At 44.3% G+C, this 24,352-nt stretch overlaps 1 protein-coding gene across 1 annotated transcript in view; it reads right to left on the bottom strand.

Annotated features, from left to right (window-relative positions):
• The window catches only part of RUNX1T1 (RUNX1 partner transcriptional co-repressor 1), a 194,394-nt gene extending 175,545 nt beyond the window's left edge, over positions 1-18,849 (bottom strand). The window contains exon 1 of the mRNA XM_073550498.1: positions 17,969-18,849. Within this exon, the coding sequence (XP_073406599.1) occupies positions 17,969-17,996 (28 nt within the window). The 5' untranslated portion in view covers positions 17,997-18,849. The remainder of the gene's footprint in view (positions 1-17,968) is intronic.
• Between the last annotated feature and the right edge of the window lie 5,503 nt (positions 18,850-24,352).

Genomic DNA, 24,352 nt, shown 5'->3' with positions numbered 1-24,352 from the left:
ACTGTGGCTCCGTACGACATCTGACTTTTTTTCACACACCCATAGACTTAAATGGGCGAGCCTCATCCGATTTACAATTAACCAACAAAGCGTCTACAAAAACCCTTCAGGGATGAAAACCTCGTACTAACAGATTACCCAAATGGGTAAATAGACCCAATTTAATGGATGTTATTAAAACTTAACTTTTATTCAGATTTAGTAAATATAACTTATATAAACTATTATTATAAATGCTGGAGTGGTATTGCTCTATAATAAATTCTAATAGTTTCCCGTATCTGACCTAATTATCTTATTGGAATATATGTAGCGGTAATTTGTTAGATGCAAAACCACAATCCTAAGACAAGGTACAACCTCACCGACATGTTTCGCCTGAACAGGCTTCATCAGGGAGCTGAAGCTAGATTTAAGGAAGAAACTAATGCATGCTTCCATTTTTTTCACACGCAGATTCAATCAGTGAAAAAAAGCAACTCATCTGCCCTATTGAATAACATAGGTCCAAGTTCTGTACAACTTTTTTACGGACAGCACTTGGACCTAAAATACTAACTGCTTTTAGTGTTCTACTGTAGAATGAGATAAAACAGCACAAACTGGAAATAATCCATTGCCTTCTGTCACAGCTGCAGTTCCACAACATGGTATATGCAGATTATAACCAGTCCGGCATCAGCCCCCAGGTCACAGCCCATCACAATGTCAATGTTTACTAAATAACACCCTCTATTATCTGCCTTTTATCTGATGAAAGACCCACCATAAGCACTAAAAGTCCCGAAATGTAAAGGTAATTAGTGCTTCTAATAAGCAGGAGGTATAATTATCACACGTCTCTATTCCTTATCGTTACAAGTGAGTTTTAAGAAATAGTTTTTTTAGGTATACGTGAATCCTGAACTATAAGTTGTACAATTACTTTTTACCATTAAGTTGCAGCAGAGCGATACAAATCTTATGCGACGTACCCAACTGGCAAACAGACGGTAAATATTTGACAGTTCACTTTTTAGGTCCTTATACTGTATCAATTGATATACGTGAAGGGGGGTGGTACCTAAAAGTCCCTAATTTCTGAAATGACCCATGAAGACACCATCCAGATTCAGAATAATTGAGTATATCATAAGCTAATTATTACTTTTTTTATTAGAAAAGTGGCCGCTGGGAAAGTAGATTTTGTCTCGTAGTTTTGCTTTAAAAATATTATGTAAAAACGTAAAATGCAAAACACCAAAAAAACCTAAATCTTGTAACAAAGCAAGATTTTGTCTCGCCGATTTTCTTTAAAAATATTATGTAAATGTAAAAAAAAAAACAGAAAATGCAAAACATCAAAAAAATAAATACAAAGCAGCAAAATGATTGTTTTCCACTCCATAAAGTGCCATCATGGTGCTTCAACAATCACTCCATCTGCCTTTGTGAAGCGTTTTTTTACTTTCCGTGCACGGGGATGTAAGAGGGCAGTCGTAGTAATTCTATAGCTATATTTGGGAATTTGAAGCGGCGATAACACATAATATCAGTCAGCGGAAGGGAAGTTACACAAACAACAAATGCCCAACGTGCCATATAAAATATGTGAAATATGCCATCTGATTTATGGCTTGCATCTCTGCAGACGCTAATGGTATCTGAAGTAAAAGCGTTCAACCCCGCGGATCCTGCGCATTCTAATTGCAGAACACCATTTTTATCCACCAAGGATAAGTGATAAGAGCCAAAAATTCACATTAGGCAAAGGGATGTTAGAATAGAAAATTGATGTTTTTTGAAAACCACTTGCATTAACAAAAGATTACCGAGGCTCCTAAATTACAGGGTGTTTATTTTAGTGGTGGAGCTTCAATATTCATATTCAGGCAGATGCAGCAGTTTAACTAAATAGCTCTTCAAATCCTGAACAAATTGAAAAACACGGGGAAAAAAAACCTGAGTGCGCTCGGCTCGTCCCTCTTATCACTCGTCTTTTGTGAAATGACGCACTTGGCCTTCGGAAAATTTACACATGGCACCTGCTGAGCTGTTGCAAAACCTAACATTTGGGTGACAGTATGAACGTCTTTCACCTTGATGTCTTTGAGTACATCTGTCGCCTACACGGAGAAGAGGCAGTCATATTGAGGATATCAGGGGTGAAGTTTGTGAGCAGGTGATAGGCATAACCAAATGAGATTGTCCAGGTTTGGGATGAAAGTCTGCAGTCGTTCGATGTGACTGCAGAATTCTGAATCCTCACGGCATACTGTCAGGTTTCTCCTGTGCTGCTAGTGAGAATGGGTGATCACGTGACCAAAAGTATGTGCAATCACATGCAGACTAGACGTGCACAGCATCACTCAATTCACTTGTCTAGTCTGAATGCGGCCAGAAGTATGCAAATCTCGCTGACAGCAGGTGGTGTGCATCTTTTAAAAGAGATTATCCAGTTCTTAAAAAGTAATGCCATATCCTTTGAGTATATCATAAATATAGGATCAGAAAAGGTCCGATTCTAGACAACACCATCATCAGCTGTTTGATTTGGCTGCGGCCTTCCTGCAAGAATCATGTCCCCTGTGTAATTCTGTTCTTTTAGTACTGAGTCAGCTTGGTACTGTATCTTTGTATCGGCTGATGGGAAACCCACTGATGTAATATCGATGGGCTATCTCGTGCAGACGAATAAGGCAGTGTCATAATGTGAAATTATGTTCTGCGTATCCCAAAGTGCCTTAGGCTACTTTCAGACTTCAGTTTGGAAGCATCAGGCGCGATGCGGCGAAAAATGTAAAAGCCGGATCTGGCGCCTCTTGCCACCGGATCCGGCTTTTCCCCCATAGACTAGCATTATCGCCGCATTGCTCCTGATGGCCATGTGGCGTGTCCGGCTTTTACCGGAAACGGCAAAAAATGCCTGTCCGGCGTCTGCAAAAAACGTTCCCTGCAACGTTTTTTGACAGCGCCGGACCGCTTTTTTCCACTGCGCATGCCCGAAGTCTCTCTCGCCCTCTCCCTCTGCTGCACCGTCTCTGGCCTCAACAGATGATCTGGCGGGCTGCAGCTTCTACCGGATCAGGTTTGACAACTTTTCGCCGCAGCCCGCCGGATTTCAAAATCTGAAGTCTGAAAGTAGCCTTAGATAGGGGCTTCTTGCAGGAACAGGGATCAGTCTGAACAACCTTTACTCCCAACAACTCTGCCGCTGCCATTTACATTCAGATTGCAAATAGAAAATTCTGTATATAACATTTTTTTTCACTGACTAGTTCAAAAAGCCCAAAGTTTTGAAAATGGTCATAATGTCTAAAAATACCTTCTGACAGTCAACCTATACATGCAACAGTCAGGATAGGATGTAGCTCTCTGCTTTTCTATCAGTAGCAGAAACTCATTGTGTCTTCAGTGCAAAATTCCGACTCACATCCCAGCGAACGGAACGCACATTCCCAAACATAGAAGCTCCGAAAACGATGCCATAATTGGAGTAATTGTGCCTCATTACGATAACACACAAAGAATCACATTGTCTGTGGTGCTAAATTCCAAGCAAGTCAAAAAATATATAAACTGAGGTGGATCTGGCACCCCCTACCCTGCGATTCCAGCGGAAACATAACCTCTATGTTCTACTGTGAATTAAAATGTGACCCCCTCACCCCTTGTATCTCCCTGTGCCGTCCGCTGTAATGCCTCCAACCTGAAGGAATAAATGACATACATTAAAATAAGTGTCAGCGCAGCCAGTCGTCCTGTAAATGCTAGTGGTTCATCATGTGCACTGGAGCAATGGAAGCCCTGAAATGTCAATATGCTCTGTTCACGGAAGAGAAATAATGGGACTTTATTGTCTTAACCTATTGATCCCCAGCGCTTATCGAGACCACGCGATGTCTGGAAATAAAGCTCCTGACCTTATGCGTGCCTATAGATCATCGAAAGAAATGCTTTGCATCAAGAAGGAAGTATATAGCTTACAGTATTAGGGCCCTTATACATTGCGCTTAGTCCAAAGTTCTTGGTCCCGTTGGCGCTTATGTCCAAACTCCCCCCGCAAAACGGGATTCCAGTGTATATGCCGATGGGGCAATTGACTATAATGGTGTCAACGTTCATCATTTTCGGGCGTATACGCCTACTGGAGGCGGACAATCCGACGTAGTAGGCTTCGTGCAAGTGTCCACCACCAGTAGGCGTATACTCCCGAAAATGATGAACGTCAGAGAACACGTTGACCGTGTTGGCCTGGTTAGGCCTGTTTCACACTTCAGTTTTTTTGTGTCAGTTAAAATCCGCCAAAATGGTGGAAAGCGGATCCGTTGGTAACTGATGTGAACGGATGCCACCGGACCGTTTTTTTTGACGGATCCGATGAATGAAGAATTTTAAAGGAACCGCTGCCCGGGAGAGAGAGAATTATTTTCTGTTCGCCAGAAATGATTTCAGGGTTAAATTTCTGGCTGACTTCATTCCTCCGGGCATGCACACTATAAAAATGCGGATCCTGTATGAAAAAAAAGTCGCATGGTCCGTCCAGGCATCTCAGCGGACGGAAAAAAATTGACGGATCCTCAAAAAAACGGATCCAACGGATGGCCATCTGTCAAGATCCGCCGGTAATGCAAATCAATGAGGAAAAAAACGGATCTGCCAAAAAAATGGCGGATCCGTTTTTATGCAAAAACGGCGGATTTTGACTGATGGTCAAAAACGGAAGTGTGAAACAGGCCTTATAGTCTATGTCCCCGTCAGCGCATACGCCCAAATACTGTTTTGCGGGGACATTCGGACCTAAGCCCCGACGGGACCAACGTCATATTGCAGTGCGAAATCACACTTACTATAATACAATTGTAGGTTCCACCAGAAAAAAATGATCATCGGTGGGTACAATTGCCGGTTGGTGTAAAATTTTGGGGGACATAGGAATCCAGCCATATCCACCTTACATGTCCTACCTGAAGTTGGGAAATCGAAACTCTTTTTTGCCAATCAAGTTTTCTTGGAGACCGTCACGACACTATATCGATTAAAGGGGTTTTCCAATACTGGACAACCCCTGCTTAATCCCTTTCCTGCCCCACTCAATATCGATCAATATTCACTGCCCACAGCGGTGTTTACATAACATTGTCGTTTCGAGTGACCACTACAGCCGATCAGCAGCTGCTGATTAACCGCAGCCTTTCAGCATTCTGGCAGAGCGGCGTACATTCTGACGGAATACTGAAGATCAGCCTCCTCTGATTGGCTGCAGTGTTCACGAGACTCACCAATATTTATCTAACCGGCTGACAGTAGCTTCACCGACATCACCGGAATGATAACACTATAAGAGGAGCGCATCAGTTGTGTTTATGTTATACGGGGCATGAAAACATTTTATCCGGGGTTGTCCGGTAACGGACAATTCCTTTAAGCTAAATTTTTTAATTTTGTTGTATTAGGCAGGATCTTAACTATAAGTGGTGCAGAAGGCACAGCTGTAAATGACATGACATGTGGGGACCCCATTACAGATTTTGCATTTGGGGTTCAGAAGCTTCAAATTAACTCTTTGATTTCAAAAGCTCTGATCCTGTCCTATGCCAAAAGAGAAAGGTCAAGTGGATACGGTGGATAAGTGCTAATAGTTCAACCAATGTATATATGTATGTATATATATATATAGCTTTGGAAAGTGGACGATCAGCAGATCGATCTCCAGATAAATAAATGATGGGATGAAGGAAGTCAGATCTGTTGTAAATCAGCGCTCCCAGCACCGTGTGACTCACTTCCTCCAGATATTAAAGTCCCGCTCCATTTTCTGTTTGAGTTAAGCGGTCCTCAGATCATAAATTTCCAGTGGTCTCAGCTCTGTGGTGTAGACTGACTAACTAACCCCAAATTCCCGATAAGGGCTCTACTAATCTCACTTTTGGAAGTGCTTTTGAGGAAAGAGGTGATGGCAGATAAAGTCAAGATGTACCCTGGAGCAGGCAGTATGACACATACCATGACACACACACAGAGCATAAACTGTAGCCTCGCAAACGCAAACACACTACTTACTTACACATACACAAAAACACACACACATAAACACACAAACATGCATACACACCGGGGCCGGACTGGCCATCTGGCAATTCTGGCAAATGACAGATGGGCCTGTCTGGTCGTGGGTTGCTTTGTCTGCTATGTAGTTAGCACAATCGGTGTTCTCAGTACACCCATACAGTTAAGAGTTGTGGCGGAAAGTCGCTGACTCCATCACTTACCCCAGCAGGCCTTGGGTATCAATAAAAATATTAGTTTTGTAGTAAATCTAGTAATATATCCCGTCTAGTGCTTGGGGACGGGGACAGCATGGGCCTGTGCGATTTCAAATGCCAGGGCTGAAATTCAGTCTCAGTCTGTACCTGATGCACACATACACAAACACACATGTACAAACACACATACATAAACATACGCACACACATACAAATACACACAGAAACATGCATACACACATACATACACAAACACAAAGAAACTCACACACACAAACACAGAAAAACACACAAAGACAAACACACATACACACACAGAAACACTATATACTCAAAGGGACTCAGAGATTCACATACATCCTATATTCATACAGCCAGTTAACACAAACCGTGATATGTACACACACACACATGCATATACACTATATACACATGCAACCACACATTCTATGTGACATATACTCTTGTGATACACACAGAAACATACACTATTTATACAACACACACATGGAGGCACATACACTATATACTTATATACACACAAACATGTACAGTCTATAAAGGCATGTGCACAGACATGTATTACACATAGGCATATACACTACATATGTATAGACACAAACAGGCAAAAACGTATATACAAAAAGCCAAATATGCAACATACACCTACTACTTATAAACGTACACTGCGCATATATAATAATTGTAAGACAAAACTATGCATCATGGCATAAGTGGATGAAAAGGAAAACTGATCTAAGATTGAGCTGTATGAAGTCGATATAGGAAAGACAAATAAAGAGATAGATATTATTATTATTATTATTATTATTATTATTATTATAGACAGACAGAAACCGGGCAGCACAGTGGCTCAGTGCAGCGCTGGGGTCCTGGGTATAGTCCTGGGATACAGTGTGGAGGTACAGTGCTGAGATACAATGTGGAGGTACAGGGCTGAGATACAGTGTGGTGGTACAGTGCTAAGATACAGTGTGGAGGTACAGTGCTGGGATAAAGTGTGGAGGTACAGTGCTGAGATACAGTGTGGTGGTACAGTGCTGAGATACAGTATGGTGGTACAGTGCTGAGATACAGTGCTGAGATACAATGCGGAGGTACAGTGCTGGGATACAATGTGGAGGTACAGTGCTGAGATACAGTGTGGAGGTACAGTGCTGAGATACAGTGTTGCGGTACAGTGCTGAGATACAGTGTGGAGGTACAGTGCTGAGGTACAGTGTGGAGGTACAGTGGCCTCTGTAGTCATGAGCAGCCTCTGCCCTTATCTAGAGCCAGGCCTTGTCATCAGCACAATGTGAGGCTGAGGAGACAGCAATGTGCAGCGGCTGATTACAGTATCAGCAGGTCCCACATGGAAGAGGAAGGTGTGCGCCACACAGGACGCAGGGGGTGCGGAGGCAGGGGGGTGCGGAGGCAGGGGGGTGCGGAGCCAGGGGGTGCGGAGGCAGGGGGTGCGGAGGCAGGGGGTGCGGAGGCAGGGGGTGCGGAGGCAGGGGGGTGCGGAGGCAGGGGGGTGCGGAGGCAGGGGGTGCGGAGGCAGGGGGGTGCGGAGGCAGGGGGGTGCGGAGGCAGGGGGTGCGGAGCCAGGGGGTGCGGAGGCAGGGGGTGCGGAGGCAGGGGGGTGGGGAGGCAGGGGGTGCGGAGGCAGGGGGGTGCGGAGGCAGGGGGTGCGGAGGCAGGGGGGTGCGGAGGCAGTTGGGGCGGAGGCAGGGGGTGCGGAGGCAGGGGGGGCGGAGGCAGGGGGTGCGGAGGCAGGGGGTGCGGGCTGCAGAGAAATTGGCAAAGATTTAAGACAGTGATTCAGAAAAGCAAACAAAAGCAAACAAAAAAAGAGTAGCGAGGCAATGCACAGAGCGTAAGAGCGGGCCTGGTGAGCAAACCTGACACATGCACATATACATCCATAGCACACCTTCCATTCCTTGGTACCTGAAATATATCCATATACAGATGTAGCAGAGCCGAGTGTGAGCGGCACCTGGATTATAACTTCAGCGCTTATTTTCAGCCTGATTATTCATTTTTCTGTGTTAAATAAATATAATTTGTAATAGAGAATCTGACCACATTTTGGCCACATTGATTAACGCCACTACCTTAATTTTACATCAATTATGTAGAGAATGTGTCGCCCCATCACGTTTCGCCATTTCAAGCCTCATTTCTTATTTAAGGATCCGTCACAGAGGCGGCCATTGTCGAAGAAACGGCAACACAAACAATAGAGTCGTGCAAACAATACTTTTTTTCAATATCTATATGAACTTCTCTGTATGACAAATGACAAGGAGCAAGCGATGAATTCAGCTCTGCTACATCTGCACACACAGCTCTGGGGTCACACGACCTCCAAGTATTAATTACGGGAAACATAAGCTGCGAGTATAAGAAGAAGAATGAAAATTCCAGTATAGAATCCCAGCAGCTCGCTGCCAGCAGATGCTCCGAAATATGGAGCGCCACGGCGATTAACTGGTTTTATTAATTATTCAGGCTAATTACTGACAATGATTGTATATGGCATTATATATACAGGGGGCGACGTGCAGACGCAGGCACAGGCCGAGGGGCGGAGGGCAAGTCAGGCATGTGAGAGCGCAATGGTGGCTCCTGATCATCCTGTTCCTGGGGGCATTAATCCCTCATGTATATATATATATATTAGATAGATAGATAAATGATAGATAGATAGATAGATAATAAATAGATAGATAATAGATAGATAAATGATGGACAGATAGATAGATAGATAATAGATAGATGATAGATAGATGATAGATAGATAGATAGATAGATAATAGATAGACAGATAATAGATAGATAGATAGATAGATAGATAGATAGATAGATAGATAGATAGATAGATAGATAGATAGATAGATAGATAAAAGAAAAAGACAAGATCAGCACCAGCAAAAGTGGGTGCAAAGCCACAAATATAGCAAAAAAGTTTGGAAACAGCACACTATAGTCAGTGTGAAAAAAAGCTACTGTAGTTTAATAGCCCATGTGGCGACGTTTGAGCTCCAAAGGCTTCAGGAAGGTTCACACTCTGCAGGCGAAACACTTTTTTGATAGATAGTTAGCTAGATAGATAGATAGTTAGATGATAGATAGATAGATAGATAGGGATAGTTAGATACGGTTGTGGCCAAAAGTATTGACACCCCTGCAATTCTGTCAGATAATAGTCAGTTTCTTCCTGAAAATGATTGCAATCACAAATTCTTTGGTATTATTATCTTCATTTAATTTGTCTTAAGTGAAAAAACACAAAAGAGAATGAAGCAAAAAGCAAAACATTGATCATTTCACACAAAACTCCAAAAATGGTCCAGACAAAAGTATTGGCACCCTCAGCCTAATACTTGGTTGCACAACCTTTAGCCAAAATAACTGCGACCAACTGCTTCCGTTAACTATATTATCTATCTATCTATCTATCTAATATCTATCTAATATCTATATTATCTATCTATCAATCTATCTATCTATACATCTCAAATGTATCTATGTGTATATATATAGACAGTTAGTAGATGGATATATAACTTATTTTACATAAAATTGTTTACACATAGAGACAAAAATAGTGAGTCTATAGAAAAATAGATTAAAAATAGACTACAGATAGACACAAGCACTGGCAGATGTAAAAATGATGTATAAATTCAAATAAACAGATATATATATTAGACAGCTAGGAAGTGTTAAGGTGCTCTCCACAGTGCCAGATCTCTTTCTGTGATCGGTTATCATCAGTCATTGATGTGCAGTGTGATGCAGGGAGTTCAGGGCCAGAGAGGGTTTATATAGGGTTTATACCAGGTATGTATTGTGTGTGATGGGTGGGGGGGCAGACACTTCTCACTGCCAGGATCACTGCATGCACACGGGGGTCTCCCACAGATCCAGCACTCATCCAATAATGTAGACCCACGGGGGTGATGGTCCCTCATCCAGCTCATCTATTTCTGGACAGATCAGTGACAGCAGCTGAGCAGACATCAGATATTATTATTATCTCAGTGCTGCTCCCCATCATGGTGTGATGTGATATTTATCACAATGTTACTACTGTGTTTCACAAATAAACTAATATTTCCCAGCAAATAAAACATACCATCAATACCAACAAAGAAATGTTTGATAGAAAAAAAAGGAGACAGATGAAGCAGAGCCGAGTGTAGCTCTATGGGATTACATTTTTCTGATCGATAGGTAAAGTGGTGTGAAACTCTGGGTGATTCCAGGGCTGGCAGTGCCAAGGGGGCAGTGAGGTGCAGTGTGAGGGCAGAGCTGTGCAGTGTGAGGGCAGAGCTGTGCAGGGTGAGGGCAGAGCTGTGCAGTGTGAGGGCAGAGCTGTGCAGGGTGAGGGCAGAGCTGTGCAGGGTGAGGGCAGAGCTGTGCAGGGTGAGGGCAGAGCTGTGAAGGTAGAAGGCAGAGTTGTGCAGTGTGAGGGCAGAGCTGTGCAGGGTGAGGGAAGAGCTGTGAAGGTAGAAGGCAGAGTTGTGCAGTGTGAGGGCAGAGCTGTGCAGTGTGAGGGCAGAGCTGTGCAGGGTGAAGGCAGAGCTGTGCAGGGTGAGGGCAGAGCTGTGCAGTGTGAGGGCAGACCTGTGCAGTGTGAGGGCAGAGCTGTGCAGGGTGAAGGCAGAGCTGTGCATGGTGAGGGCAGAGCTGTGCAGGGTGAGGGCAGAGCTGTGCAGTGTGAGGGCAGAGCTGTGCAGGGTGAGGGCAGAGTTGTGCAGTGTGAGGGCAGAGCTGTGCAGGGTGAGGGAAGAGCTGTGAAGGTAGAAGGCAGAGTTGTGCAGTGTGAGGGCAGAGCTGTGCAGTGTGAGGGCAGAGCTGAGCAGGGTGAAGGCAGAGCTGTGCAGGGTGAGGGCAGAGCTGTGCAGTGTGAGGGCAGAGCTGTGCAGGGTGAAGGCAGAGCTGTGCAGGGTGAGGGCAGAGCTGTGCAGGGTGAGGGCAGAGCTGTGCAGTGTGAGGGCACAGCTGTGCAGTGTGAGGGGAGAGCTGTGCAGGGTGAAGGCAGAGCTGTGCAGGGTGAAGGCAGAGCTGTGCAGGGTGAGGGCAGAGCTGTGCAGTGTGAGGGCAGAGTTGTGCAGGGTGAAGGCAGAGCTGTGCAGTGTGAGGGCAGAGCTGTGCAGGGTGAAGGCAGAGTTGTGCAGTGTGAGGGCAGAGCTGTGCAGGGTGAAGGCAGAGCTGTGCAGGGTGAAGGCAGAGCTGTGCAGTGTGAGGGCAGAGCTGTGCAGGGTGAGGGAAGAGCTGTGAAGGTAGAAGGCAGAGCTGTGCAGTGTGAGGGCAGAGCTGCGCAGGGTGAAGGCAGAGCTGTGCAGGGTGAGGGCAGAGCTGTGCAGTGTGAGGGCAGAGCTGTGCAGGGTGAGGGCAGAGCTGTGCAGTGTGAGGGCAGAGCTGTGCAGTGTGAGGGCACAGCTGTGCAGTGTGAGGGGAGAGCTGTGCAGGGTGAAGGCAGAGCTGTGCAGGGTGAAGGCAGAGCTGTGCAGGGTGAGGGCAGAGCTGTGCAGTGTGAGGGCAGAGCTGTGCAGGGTGAAGGCAGAGCTGTGCAGTGTGAGGGCAGAGCTGTGAAGGGTGAAGGCAGAGCTGTGCAGTGTGAGGGCAGAGCTGTGCAGGGTGAAGGCAGAGCTGTGCAGGGTGAAGGCAGAGCTGTGCAGGGTGAGGGCAGAGCTGTGCAGTGTGAGGGCAGAGCTGTGCAGGGAGAAGGCAGAGCTGTGCAGGGTGAGGGCAGAGCTGTGCAGGGTGAGGGAAGAGCTGTGAAGGTAGAAGGCAGAGTTGTGCAGTGTGAGGGCAGAGCTGTGCAGTGTGAGGGCAGAGCTGTACAGGGTGAAGGCAGAGCTGTGCAGGGTGAGGGCAGAGCTGTGCAGTGTGAGGGCAGAGCTGTGCAGGGTGAAGGCAGAGCTGTGCAGGGTGAGGGCAGAGCTGTGCAGTGTGAGGGCAGAGCTGTGCAGGGTGAAGGCAGAGCTGTGCAGTGTGAGGGCAGAGCTGTGCAGTGTGAGGGCAGAGCTGTGCAGGGTGAAGGCAGAGCTGTGCAGGGTGAGGGCAGAGCTGTGCAGTGTGAGGGCAGAGCTGTGCAGGGTGAAGGCAGAGCTGTGCAGTGTGAGGGCAGAGCTGTGCAGGGTGAAGGCAGAGCTGTGCAGTGTGAGGGCAGAGTTGTGCAGTGTGAGGGCAGAGCTGTGCAGTGTGAGGGCAGAGCTGTGCAGGGTGAAGGCAGAGCTGTGCAGGGTGAGGGCAGAGCTGTGCAGGGTGAGGGCAGAGCTGTGCAGTGTGAGGGCAGAGCTGTGCAGGGTGAAGGCAGAGCTGTGCAGTGTGAGGGCAGAGCTGTGCAGGGTGAAGGCAGAGCTGTGCAGGGTGAAGGCAGAGCTGTGCAGGGTGAGGGCAGAGCTGTGCAGTGTGAGGGCAGAGCTGTGCAGGGTGAAGGCAGAGCTGTGCAGGGTGAGGGCAGAGCTGTGCAGGGTGAGGGCAGAGCTGTGCAGTGTGAGGGCAGAGCTGTGCAGGGTGAAGGCAGAGCTGTGCAGTGTGAGGGCAGAGCTGTGCAGTGTGAGGGCAGAGCTGTGCAGTGTGAGGGCAGAGCTGTGCAGGGTGAAGGCAGAGCTGTGCAGTGTGAGGGCAGAGCTGTGCAGTGTGAGGGCAGAGCTGTGCAGGGTGAAGGCAGAGCTGTGCAGGGTGAAGGCAGAGCTGTGCAGTGTGAGGGCAGAGCTGTGCAGGGTGAAGGCAGAGCTGTGCAGTGTGAGAGCAGAGCTGTGCAGGGTGAAGGCAGAGCTGTGCAGTGTGAGGGCAGAGCTGTGCAGGGTGAAGGCAGAGCTGTGCAGGGTTTAAGGCAGAGCTGTGCAGGGTGAGGGTAGAGCTGTGCAGGGTGAGGGCAGAGCTGTGCAGTCTGAGGGCAGAGCTGTGCAGGGTGAAGGCAGAGCTGTGCAGTGTGAGGGCAGAGCTGTGCAGGGTGATGGAAGAGCTGTGAAGGTAGAAGGCAGAGTTGTGCAGGGTGAGGGCAGAGCTGTGCAGGGTGAGGGAAGAGCTGTGAAGGTAGAAGGCAGAGCTGTGCAGGGTGAGGGCAGAGCTGTGCAGTGCACCGTGTAATGATAATGTGAGAGATGCAGCAGATGACAAACAGAGCTCTCATCTCCATTATTCTCATATCGACTGTACACACATGTCCTGGCCATTCATGTCACTATCTATTAGCTTTCTTTCTTTCTTTCTTTCTTTCTTTCTTTCTTTCTTTCTTTCTTTCTTTCTTTCTTTCCCATATCTATCCATCTAGCAAATATCTCTTTATTTATATTTATATGCTTAATATAAAATATGTATCTGTTACCTGCATATGTGTGTGTATATACTAATTGTTTATCTACTTACATATTTTTCCAGATACATCACATTTATTTGATATACAGTATTTATGCATATACTTGTGTGTATGTATATATATATATATATATATATATATGTAAAAATATGTATTTCACTGTATACACATGTATCACATTTTGTACACCATTTTAAAAAATAAGATCACTATATATATAGTTATTATTTATACATATACATACATATATACTTCATCCAATAATTATGGACATCTTTGGCTGGTTTTAAGTTAAAGTTAAGCATTTACATAATAGGATATGAATCTGTAGACAATCTTCTGTATTTTATTTTAATGAACACTAGTTTGTTTGCTTCTTTCCAGAGCCTGAATCCTGTTCTTTTACTTATCAGGTCATACAGGTGCCATCCATAACACCAATATGTATTACATGCTACAATGTAGACTTCACACCTACAGTCAGCTACAATAACAGCTGCTGATAAATCACAAGGGGTTCGAGTTTTTAGTTTATTTTTCACTACACTATTCATTTATTATAGAAATATATATTATTTTTTTCATATATTGATCAACCTATGATACAGTTTGTACTCAATATATAAGATTGCAAATAACTACTATGTTATTCAACCCAGTAATGTACAAATAGACACATTACTGACTGATTAATGGTAGGTAGAGATGGATAAATAGATAAATAGATAATGGATAGACAGATATGAGATAGATAGATAGATAGATAGATAGATAGATAGATAGATAGATAGATATGGGATAGGTGGATAATACTATATATATATATATATATATATATAACCTTTAGATGTCTTTATATATAATATAATTTACTGTTCTGGTTCCCACCATATTGATGTGGACAGGCTGTGCCTTGGTGCTGGGAGTGAGGATGATGAGGATGATGAGCCCCAGCATTTGCTGTAGGAGGGAGTCAGACCTGAGCGTGAGAACCGAGCACACAGTCCCCAGATCACCTCCATGGCAGGGGCTGATAACAGGACACATGACTGATTCCCACAGCACCCAGGGCTCTCCTCACACAATATGCACTCCGCTATCTACTATCACAATCAGCTGCTTCTTTAATTGGAAAAGAGACATCATTAAAAGGTGCACAGAGCTGCCTAGTGCACGGTCCTGATAAACCCCTCCACAATGGCTAGCTATCTCAAAGAGGCGGACAATGACTGTCACATCACTATACCAGGTGGCACTAGAAAATCACAGGCATCTATGTCCCATCAAAAGATGAGGAGAGAAGTATATTACTACTATGTGCAGAAGAATCAACATCATCTAACCAATAATACTATAGATTTATACTAAATGATTCTAGGTCTTATTATTATTACTACTACTGTTATTATCATTATCATCATCCTTTTTATTTTTATCATTATTATCATCATCCATTTTCCATATTATAATTAATAATAATAATAATAATAATAATGTTATGTAGGGCACAGTGTCAAAACAATATTAATAATAACAATAATAATAATAATAATAATAATAATAATAATAATGTTATGTAGAGCACAGTGTCAAAAGTAAAATAATAATAATAAGAAGAAGAAGAAGAAGAAGAAGAAGAAGAAGAAGAAGAAGAAGAAGAAGAAGAAGAAGAAGAAGAAATTGGTGGAGAAAGGTTGAACTTGCTGGATCTATATAAGCTGTGTATCTATGTAACTATGTAATAAAACGAATGATATTATACACAGCATAGTGTCAAAAACAATAATAATAGTAATGATGATGATGCTCATGTTATATACAGTGTCAAAAACTAAAAAGTATGGATTTCTCATCTCTATATAGCATAATGTCAAATCATGCTGGGACTTATAGTTCTACAAGAAAAAAAGCTAACTGTATAATGCCCTCTAGAGATGATGACCCTGTGCCCACCCTTCAGTGTCTCCCTGCTGCAGGTCCAGGCTAGAGACCGGCTCCTCTCTGCACACACTGATTTCTTGGAGTTGACCCATTGACAATGTTGCAGCCCTGTATGAAGCCTCCATCACTGTACAGTGAGCACTGGCCTCAGCCACACAGCCGGATTAGTAAAATGATCCAGTGTCACCCAATCTAGAAGCAGGCAGGCTGCTGGGAGCTGCCACTGTCCATATGTCTGTCCAGAAGGAACATCTGCACCCACAAACTATACATTTCCCAACTGCAGCCATTGATCTGAAGGATCATTTCCTGGAAAGGTTTGCTGGAGCCTGAAAAACACTGGAGGAAGCTGCCTGTGTTTCCTAAGGAAATCTGCTTCCACAGCAAGGAAACCATGCCTGACATTGTGTGTCCCACCAGGAAACCCAGAGCTCACTATCAGCCACCCAGAGCTGCTGCTGCTTATCTCTGGCCAGGCTCAATCTGCTCTGCAGCAAGGCCAGATGCTGCTCACTTCCACCCCAGGATTAAAGGCTCCAGCAACAATATAGAAACACAGTCCACTGTCAGCCCCTATAGCCTGATCCCAGACTGCAGGCCCCTCCAGGGGGACATCAATCAGTGACAGGGGACATCATGTGGCTGGGACTTACAGCCAAGAAGTGGGAGCCAGCACTGATCACTGAATATACCCACTATGGGGGGGCCACATCCATGTGACACTATGGGGGGGCAACATCCATGTGACACTATGGGGGGGCAACATCCATGTGACACTATGGGGGGGCAACATCCATGTGACACTATGGGGGGGGCAACATCCATGTGACACTATGGGGGGGGCAACATCCATGTGACACTATGGGGGGGCAACATCCATGTGACACTATGGGGGGGCAACATCCATGTGACACTATGGGGGGGCAACATCCATGTGACACTATGGGGGGGCACATCCATGTGACACTATGGGGGGGCAACATCCATGTGAAACTATGGGGGGTCACATCCATGTGACACTATGGGGGGGCACATCCATGTGACACTATGGGGGGGCAACATCCATGTGACACTATGGGGGGGGCAACATCCATGTGACACTATGGGGGGGCAACATCCATGTGACACTATGGGGGGGCACATCCATGTGACACTATGGGGGGGCAACATCCATGTGACACTATGGGGGGGCACATCCATGTGACACTATGGGGGGGCAACATCCATGTGACACTATGGGGGGGCAACATCCATGTGACACTATGGGGGCGCCACATCCATGTGACACTATGGGGGGGCCACATCCATGTGGGTTCACTCACTGGAAACCTTTCCTCTTACTATATTCTGTTCTTGTGGTGTGTAATATTAGCTTTTCCAATGCCATTGCGATGGTAAGACTATGCAGCCACTACATCTGGGCCCTGGGGTGGCTATTAACATACTGTATATGGAGTGTGAACCAGCGTCTGTTTTATGTCAGCCAGCCTGCACCATAGTGTACATACAGTCTGACTGTATACAGTAGAGGAGGCAGAGATGGACATACATGGATAGATGCTATCAGCAGGAGCATTCAGTCTGATATTCTGTGTGTCTATATCTATCTATCTATCTATCTATCTATCTATACAGACAGACAATATCAGACTGAATGCTGAATATGTATATATATACATATATAATGTGGAATACTGTTATTGCTATATGCACACATATATATATATATATATATATATATACACACACACCCAGATAGTGCTAACTGTATAACATATATATAATGTGGTGTGCAGTTATTGCTATGTCTCTCTCTATATGTATCAGTATAGCACTAGCTGTATACCCCATTACAGTATATGCTGCCATACAGTCCCCCAGTATAATACTCTTATATTCCAGATCTGCAGCCAGTCCAGGCATCTGAGCCTCATAAGTTTTATAAAGAAGTCTTTGTTCTGTAACTAGAAGCTGAACCCCCTTATGTCCGACATAGGGATGCCAAGGAGAAGATTATTAGCCCATACAATGGAAAATACTCTCTATAAGGCAGCAATGTAGGTGACTATACAAAGCCCCCTGATTCCAGCACACCGAATCAATGACTGATCTCCGCACTTTGCACAAACCTATTGATACAACATTCATGAGTTGTCACCCCATAGATACAGAACACCACAACACATCACCAAAGACCTAAAACTTTCAGATCCTACAAACCTCAGATGCAGATGATCCCAATAAAATATAAATATAGTGCATTTCCATAATTATAGGACACAAGTCCCAACTGCTGCTCCCCATAAACAGCAGCACTGACATCATGGCCACATACACCCTACATCCCACAAAATTAAGCTGAAGGAACCAGGTAAGAAGAGGTCCCAGGTCTACCAGCTGATTGAGAAGATCTGGGACGTGACTTGATGCTACTTACACTGGAAGGGGCTTGAAATTCCCACCATTCGCCACAGGCTTGTACAGTAACTGCAAATAAAAGTTCCTGTTGTCTAGTGATGAGCAGAAGTGGAGAGGTTGTAGGAGCAACCAAGGTGCTGGTGGTGGAGAAGAAGAGGAAGGAGGAGGAATGCTGCAAGTCCAGATGATCCAAGTCCAAACTAAGTGAAGAACTCCAGCTGCCCACAAGCTCCTCAAGACTGAGGCAGGGGGTGGGGAAGGGGAATAAGCAGGACTGGGGGGCTGACAAGATCCTGGTGTTGTAGACAAGAGTGGTCTTGAGAAGTCAAGGGTTGCTGCTGTCACTGGTGGTCTGCAGAGAAGCAGCAGTGGTGTGTGGTTCTGTCTGGAGGAGGAAGGAGCCTGATCTGCTCTGATCTCCAGCATAAGGCTGCAATCTCGTCCTCCCCTCCTCCTCCTCCTTCTCCTCTATGTTTATTTCTCTTGCTCTCCCTGTAAAGTCAGGCAGCACACTGGCAGCAGACAGCCAGGCTCAGCTACCCAGGTGCAAGTGTGGGAGGGCTCCCAGCAGTGGGAGGTGATAGAGGTAGCAGACATCTGTGTCTTGCACAGGTCACAGGGGGTCAAGTAATGCTAACAATGGGGAGAGCACATTGCCAGTTACTTCTTTCTACTCACACTCTCCCTTGTTCTCTCCTCTCTCAGACCTGGTGGACTTGTAACATGCTCCCAAGCTGCCTGCCCTGCAGTAACCCAAGAGCAGCACTTTCCCTGGCCATCTGGATGCAGAGCTCCTCCTGGCTGCCTCTCTGCCTGGGACTCATCACTGTGTAGACAGTGCAGTTACAATCCCAGCCTCTCTTTCACATGTCTCCACTAATCCCCTTCTGTTACTTCATTTTTTTTTCAGTCTGTTTGTTTTTGCATTAAGTAATGGTTGTGCAGAACACAAAGAGGTGTAACTGCTCCCTACCTCTCTTCATCAAAGGTCTCCAGGTGGCTCAGCATGACCCAAGGCAGAAGATCCCAGCTCTGCATCAGAGGATCATCCCTGAAGACAGAGGAACATGTGCAGTATATAAGAGAACTGAAGGTACGTATAGACCCAAAGGTCCTGAAGAACCAATTTACCCAACATCAGAAGTAAGATGCACAGCATATAACAGAACTGAAGGCGCAAGAACCCATTCACCCAATATCAGAAGTCTACGTTTTAATCCGAAGATACGTTAGAAAATCATTCTTAGACTTTTGTATACTTAACATTCATTTTCTGACATTGTTGACTCGTAGGTTTATTATACAGTGATTTTTCTTTTTTTTTATTTCTGGTCATTTTATTTATTTTTTTATGTTTTTAATCCAACTTTTACACGCTGGTCAGATTGGAGGACAAATTAAAAATAATTTGTATATGTGATTCGGGTTAGTTCAGTTGACAATGCCATGGCTGATAGTCTTCACATTATTATCAATTTGTATTATTATGTTGATAAATAAAATAAACAGTTGAGAGAAAAAAAATATTTTGTCTCCACTCTCGATACATTATTATTTGTAAACTCGTGTTACCATCTTTTCAGTGAGCCATTTAAAGGTATCAACCACTGAGGACTCTCAATTCTGAATATTTTTCTATTTGTAAACTTGTGTTTTTGCATTTCAGGTAATGTTGGACTGACCCATCAGGTATAAATAGCAGTAAATGTGGTGGGAAATTCTTGATGTGTCACTGATCCATAGACTTGGCTGTCCCATTGTCATATATTTATACATTGTGCTGCCTCAAATGTATTGGAAAGTTTAATAGAACTCTGTCCAGAAAAATGGAATTGCACAGTTTGTTTTATTATGAGCCATAGTCGAACAGTTGTATACATCTGCTGTATATACTATATAGTCAGGGTCTTTTTCTACCAGGCGCTCAAAAGTGATCCAAAACATTATTGGGTATAACCTTAGTACAGATAATCAATTTCTAATGAAGGAGGTGAATTTAGTTATACAAATACGACCTGCATTATGAAACCCCAAGTGACTGGTTCTTCATATTCCGTCCATGGACAATATACCCGCACAGATAAAGATATGAGAATAATACATGGAGGTCCATTATAAATAAAGCGACTTGCAATGTTTTGGGACCGGTTTAATAACGTTAAATGCTCTTTCTCCGCTCCCTAATTTGGCTTAAGTATTAATCATTATTATTGTAATACATTTTTATACATCATCCACTACATTTTAAATCCCTTCGGTTACAGTTTGCAATAATACCCCCCCCCTCCAACCTCTTGGGGTAGGGTTCTAAGGGTTAATGCAAGAATTGCCGCTGTCCTATGGCTTTCGTTGATCCTTCCCATCTAATGTATCTCCGTTTCTTATCTACGTGGAATGATACGTTCTTATAGTCTTTCTTTGTGGATCCGGTGCCTAATCATAAAGCTGCACGGAAAATAGAAGCGTAGAACCTGGCGACATATACCAATCAATGGGTGAGGGGTGTTGGGCCCATGTTTTGCTTTGTTTTGCTGGGTCGGAGTAGGTAAGAATTATTTTGGCTATGTTTTGTGTTTTAGATGATTTTTTTTTTGCTTTATCTTTTGTTCTTTTGTGTTTTCTCCACCGGATCTATTCAAAGCATCGTTGACATGACCATCGGTCCTATTTCTTTTACGTTACCATTAAATAGCAATAGCAGGGATACCATAGTCAGGGGTGCTGTTAAAAAATGACGAAAACCTGAAGGGGATCTAAAAAAAAAAGGAAAACAAGCTGAGAAGCATCAGATTTTGTTGGGATCCAATTTAAACATATTTTCGTCACAGCTGTCATGGCTTTGATGAGGCTTCAACATACTAGGTGTGAACAGAGTCTTAAACGGGCAAGTGAATATAGGAAACATTGTAATATATCTTATCGGAAAAAAGATGCTTCTTTCTCCACTTATGAGCCACTGCTTCTCCTCACTCTGCTTCTTGAATTCATAACCCATCTGAAAAACATCAAATCCGTGTTGATCAAAACAGGATGGACTGTGAGCTCACTGAGGAATTAGATTACAGCTGCCTATTGAAGTCTATGGATGGGGGAACATAGAAATAAAGAGATATAGACAGATTTCTGCTGCATCCTATGAAATGTTTTATTTTACCCAAGGTTGGATATATCATTGGTGTAGCCTGTGCAGCCACACAGGGGCCCAAGAGGTAAGGGGGCCCACTACCACCACCAAAGTAGAAAGCAGCTTCTCTAATAGACAGATATTGCACTTCATAGGGACTATTTACTGGTCTTGACAGGGGCCCTTTTCTGTCTGTGTCCACCACTGATCTTACCCCAGAGCTGGATTCACAGGTACACTACTCAGTACTACAGTACCATGTTCTACATGCTGCTGCTGCTTTGGGACATGAGCTACATAAAGAAGGGGGAGCAGAAATCCTTCATTTCTGTGTATAGTGTATGGGAGACATCATAGCAGCTACTTTACTATCGCTTCTTCAGCAAAAGCTAAATTATGTTATATGAAGTTTGCAAAAAGTGAAGGATATAAGGGATATTGTATCCAGAAATTGTTCTTACTTACACACATGAAAGCTTATCCTAAATTGTCACCTAAAATTACAGGTACATATTAAATACATTTTTTCAATTCTTATAGTCTTTCATTGTACAGTTTGAGCCCTTACGCTACCGATTGCAAGGCTGCTCCCATACTTAAAACAAACCTACCAGCAGGATATTGCTAAGTAAACTATAGGCGTTGTCTGGCTGGCAGTGTTAAACTTATTAAAATGATACCTGGGGTGAAGAAATCTGTCTTGTGGTTCTTGTGTAATCAGTGTTAGAATTTTCAGTTAATCATCTGCCCATGGTCCGTGGCCAGACTGTAGGCAGAGTCTTATCTTCCTGCTCAAAGCCAGAGAAATCAAGGATAGACCTGCCCACAGGCCACCCCGAAGCACAAACAGTCTGTTTCTCTCTGTCACTGTGATAAGGAATATGTTTGTGCTTTGGGGTGACCTGTGGGCAGGTCTCTTCTTGGTTTCTCTGGCTAAGAGCAGGAAGATAAGACCTACAGTCCCACCCTAAAGCATGGACATTTCATTAACTGGAAACTTCTAACACTGATTACACAAGAACTACAAGACACATTTCTTCACTCCAGGTATCATTTAAATCAGTTTAAAGGCCCCGTCACACACAGCGAGATCACTGATTTTGTGATGCCACAGTGATCTTGCCAGCGATATCGCTGTGTGTGACATGGATCAGCGACCGGCCCCCCTGCTGGGTATCGCTGATCGTGCTCCATCGTCCTGGGCCGTTTTTTGATCGTTGGTCTCCCGCTGGCCAGCGCGCATCGCTGTGTGTGGCAGCGAGAGACCACGATCAGCGACGCTGGTTTCCAATGTAAACAGCGGGTATCTAAGAACCGCTTGGCTCTTAGTTACCCTCTGTTTACCTTGGAAACCAGCATGCACGCTGGTTTCCAGGGTAAACAGCGGATATCCAAGAACTGCGCAGCTCTTAAATACCCTCTGCTTACATTGGAAACCAGCTTGCTCGCTGGTCCTGATCGTTGGAGGGGCTGTCTAGGTGACAGCTCACCAGAGATCAGCCTAACGATGTCCCAGCGATCCCATCCATGTCGGATCATTGGTGGGATGGCTGGGACATCGTTATGTGTAACGGGGCCTTAACACTGTCAACCTGACAATGCCTGTAGTTTACTTAACAAAATCTTGCTGAGAGGTTCGCTTTAAAGGGGCTCTCCAACCGTAGGCTACAAGAATGCAGTCACTGTATGTGACTGCAGACATGTAAATACTCATATTGCCAGAGTAGAAGCGTGTGATCATGGGATTGCAAGTATGAGATTTGCATACTTCTGGTCTCATTCCAACTAGACTGTGTTCAGCCTCAGTCAATACACTTTCATTGAATGCTGCCACGCACATCTGGTTGGCATGTGACCGCATGTATGGAAATCACATATTAAAATTATTTTGATTTAAAAAAATGTCTATGGCTTCCAAAATGATTTCTTAAGCCCTATTAAGCTTCAACCTCTTAAAGGGATTGTCCTGCTTTAGGGTACAAGTCTGCCTTCAATCTATGTGTCTGCAGAATTGTGAATCCTCCCATTGCACGCACTGTGTGCTGTAAGGATTCTCCGGCATCGGCAGCAGTGGGTGTGTCACTGCAAGAATGCAATTTGCCTACATACGTTCAAGTGCCAACTAGACGTGTGTGTACACGTCTAGTCTAAATGTGGCTGGATGTATGGAAATTGTATACTAGTTTTAGCCACAGCGCAAAGTGTGTGGAATGTGCGGATTTACAAGTCTGCAGACTGCAGGATGGACAACCCCTTTAACACAAGTCTTATCAGAAAAGTATTTTTATTTCATGTCCCCCAAGGTCATTATTTTTTTTACTGCTGACCTTTTTCACTTTCCATCTGGGGTGTCAGTATTTCTGATGGCAAAATCACTTTAGTCTCCACTAATTTTGTAATGATAGGCAGAAACCTGACAGCTCTATTATAAGTTAATAGGATCCCTCAGGATTTATTAAGAGCTGTCATACAGAGGCGTCTTTCCTTCACTCCGGCCGAAAAAAAAGGTTATTGGCCCTAGACCTGTATTTAAATTTCCCTGGCCAAGGCTGAATGGCTTGTTGGCCTATGTACAGTATGTCGTTGACTTGCCCCATAATCAAAGGAAGCCAAAATGCAAATTCAGAAGGCAAGTCACAAAAAGTCTGAGTATTGTGACCATAACTTGGATGATGAAATGCCCCGGTTTTGGACAGAGTGAAATTAGCCTTGTTTGTTTTGTGTGATTTGCGATTTTTCCAAACCTTTGCCATAGCAGTTTCCACCCTACAGTACAGAAGCTGTGCATTTACCCACAGCCTCTGTCAGGGGCGCAGAGGGGTTTTATCAGCATTCGGAAATCCCATTGATTAATTAATGGTCTGCATGAATATCATCGGATCATATCACATCTTAGACTGAGCTGATTTCCCCAAAGAATGTTTCCACAGTCAAGGAAATTGAATTTCTCCAATTGTTAACCACAGTCCTGTGAACAACCATTGCACAATCATTAGGCTGAGCTGAGAACATGTTCCAACAGTGACAGAAAGCTCAGGCTCAGCATTCTGGAGGGGTTTTTTTTCTGAAAACTTCAGATGTCCTCTGTATTCGAACATAAGGCCTCAAACACGTCTATTGATTATTTAACCACTGCAGACATCTCTGGATATTAACTCCTCTCTGTGCCGGGTAATATTGATTAAGTAAAAAAGGACTGTTATAAAATCTAAAATTGAGGATGGAGATATATATATATATATATATATATATATATATATATATATATCCAAAGACATA

The sequence above is a fragment of the Dendrobates tinctorius genome, unplaced genomic scaffold (assembly GCF_039654945.1).
Source record: "Dendrobates tinctorius isolate UK_male_01 unplaced genomic scaffold, ASM3965494v1 ptg000165l, whole genome shotgun sequence".
NCBI lineage: Eukaryota > Metazoa > Chordata > Amphibia > Anura > Dendrobatidae > Dendrobates > Dendrobates tinctorius.
The sequence above is the reverse complement of the archived record's forward strand: the minus strand, read 5'-3'. Positions and strand labels throughout refer to the sequence as shown.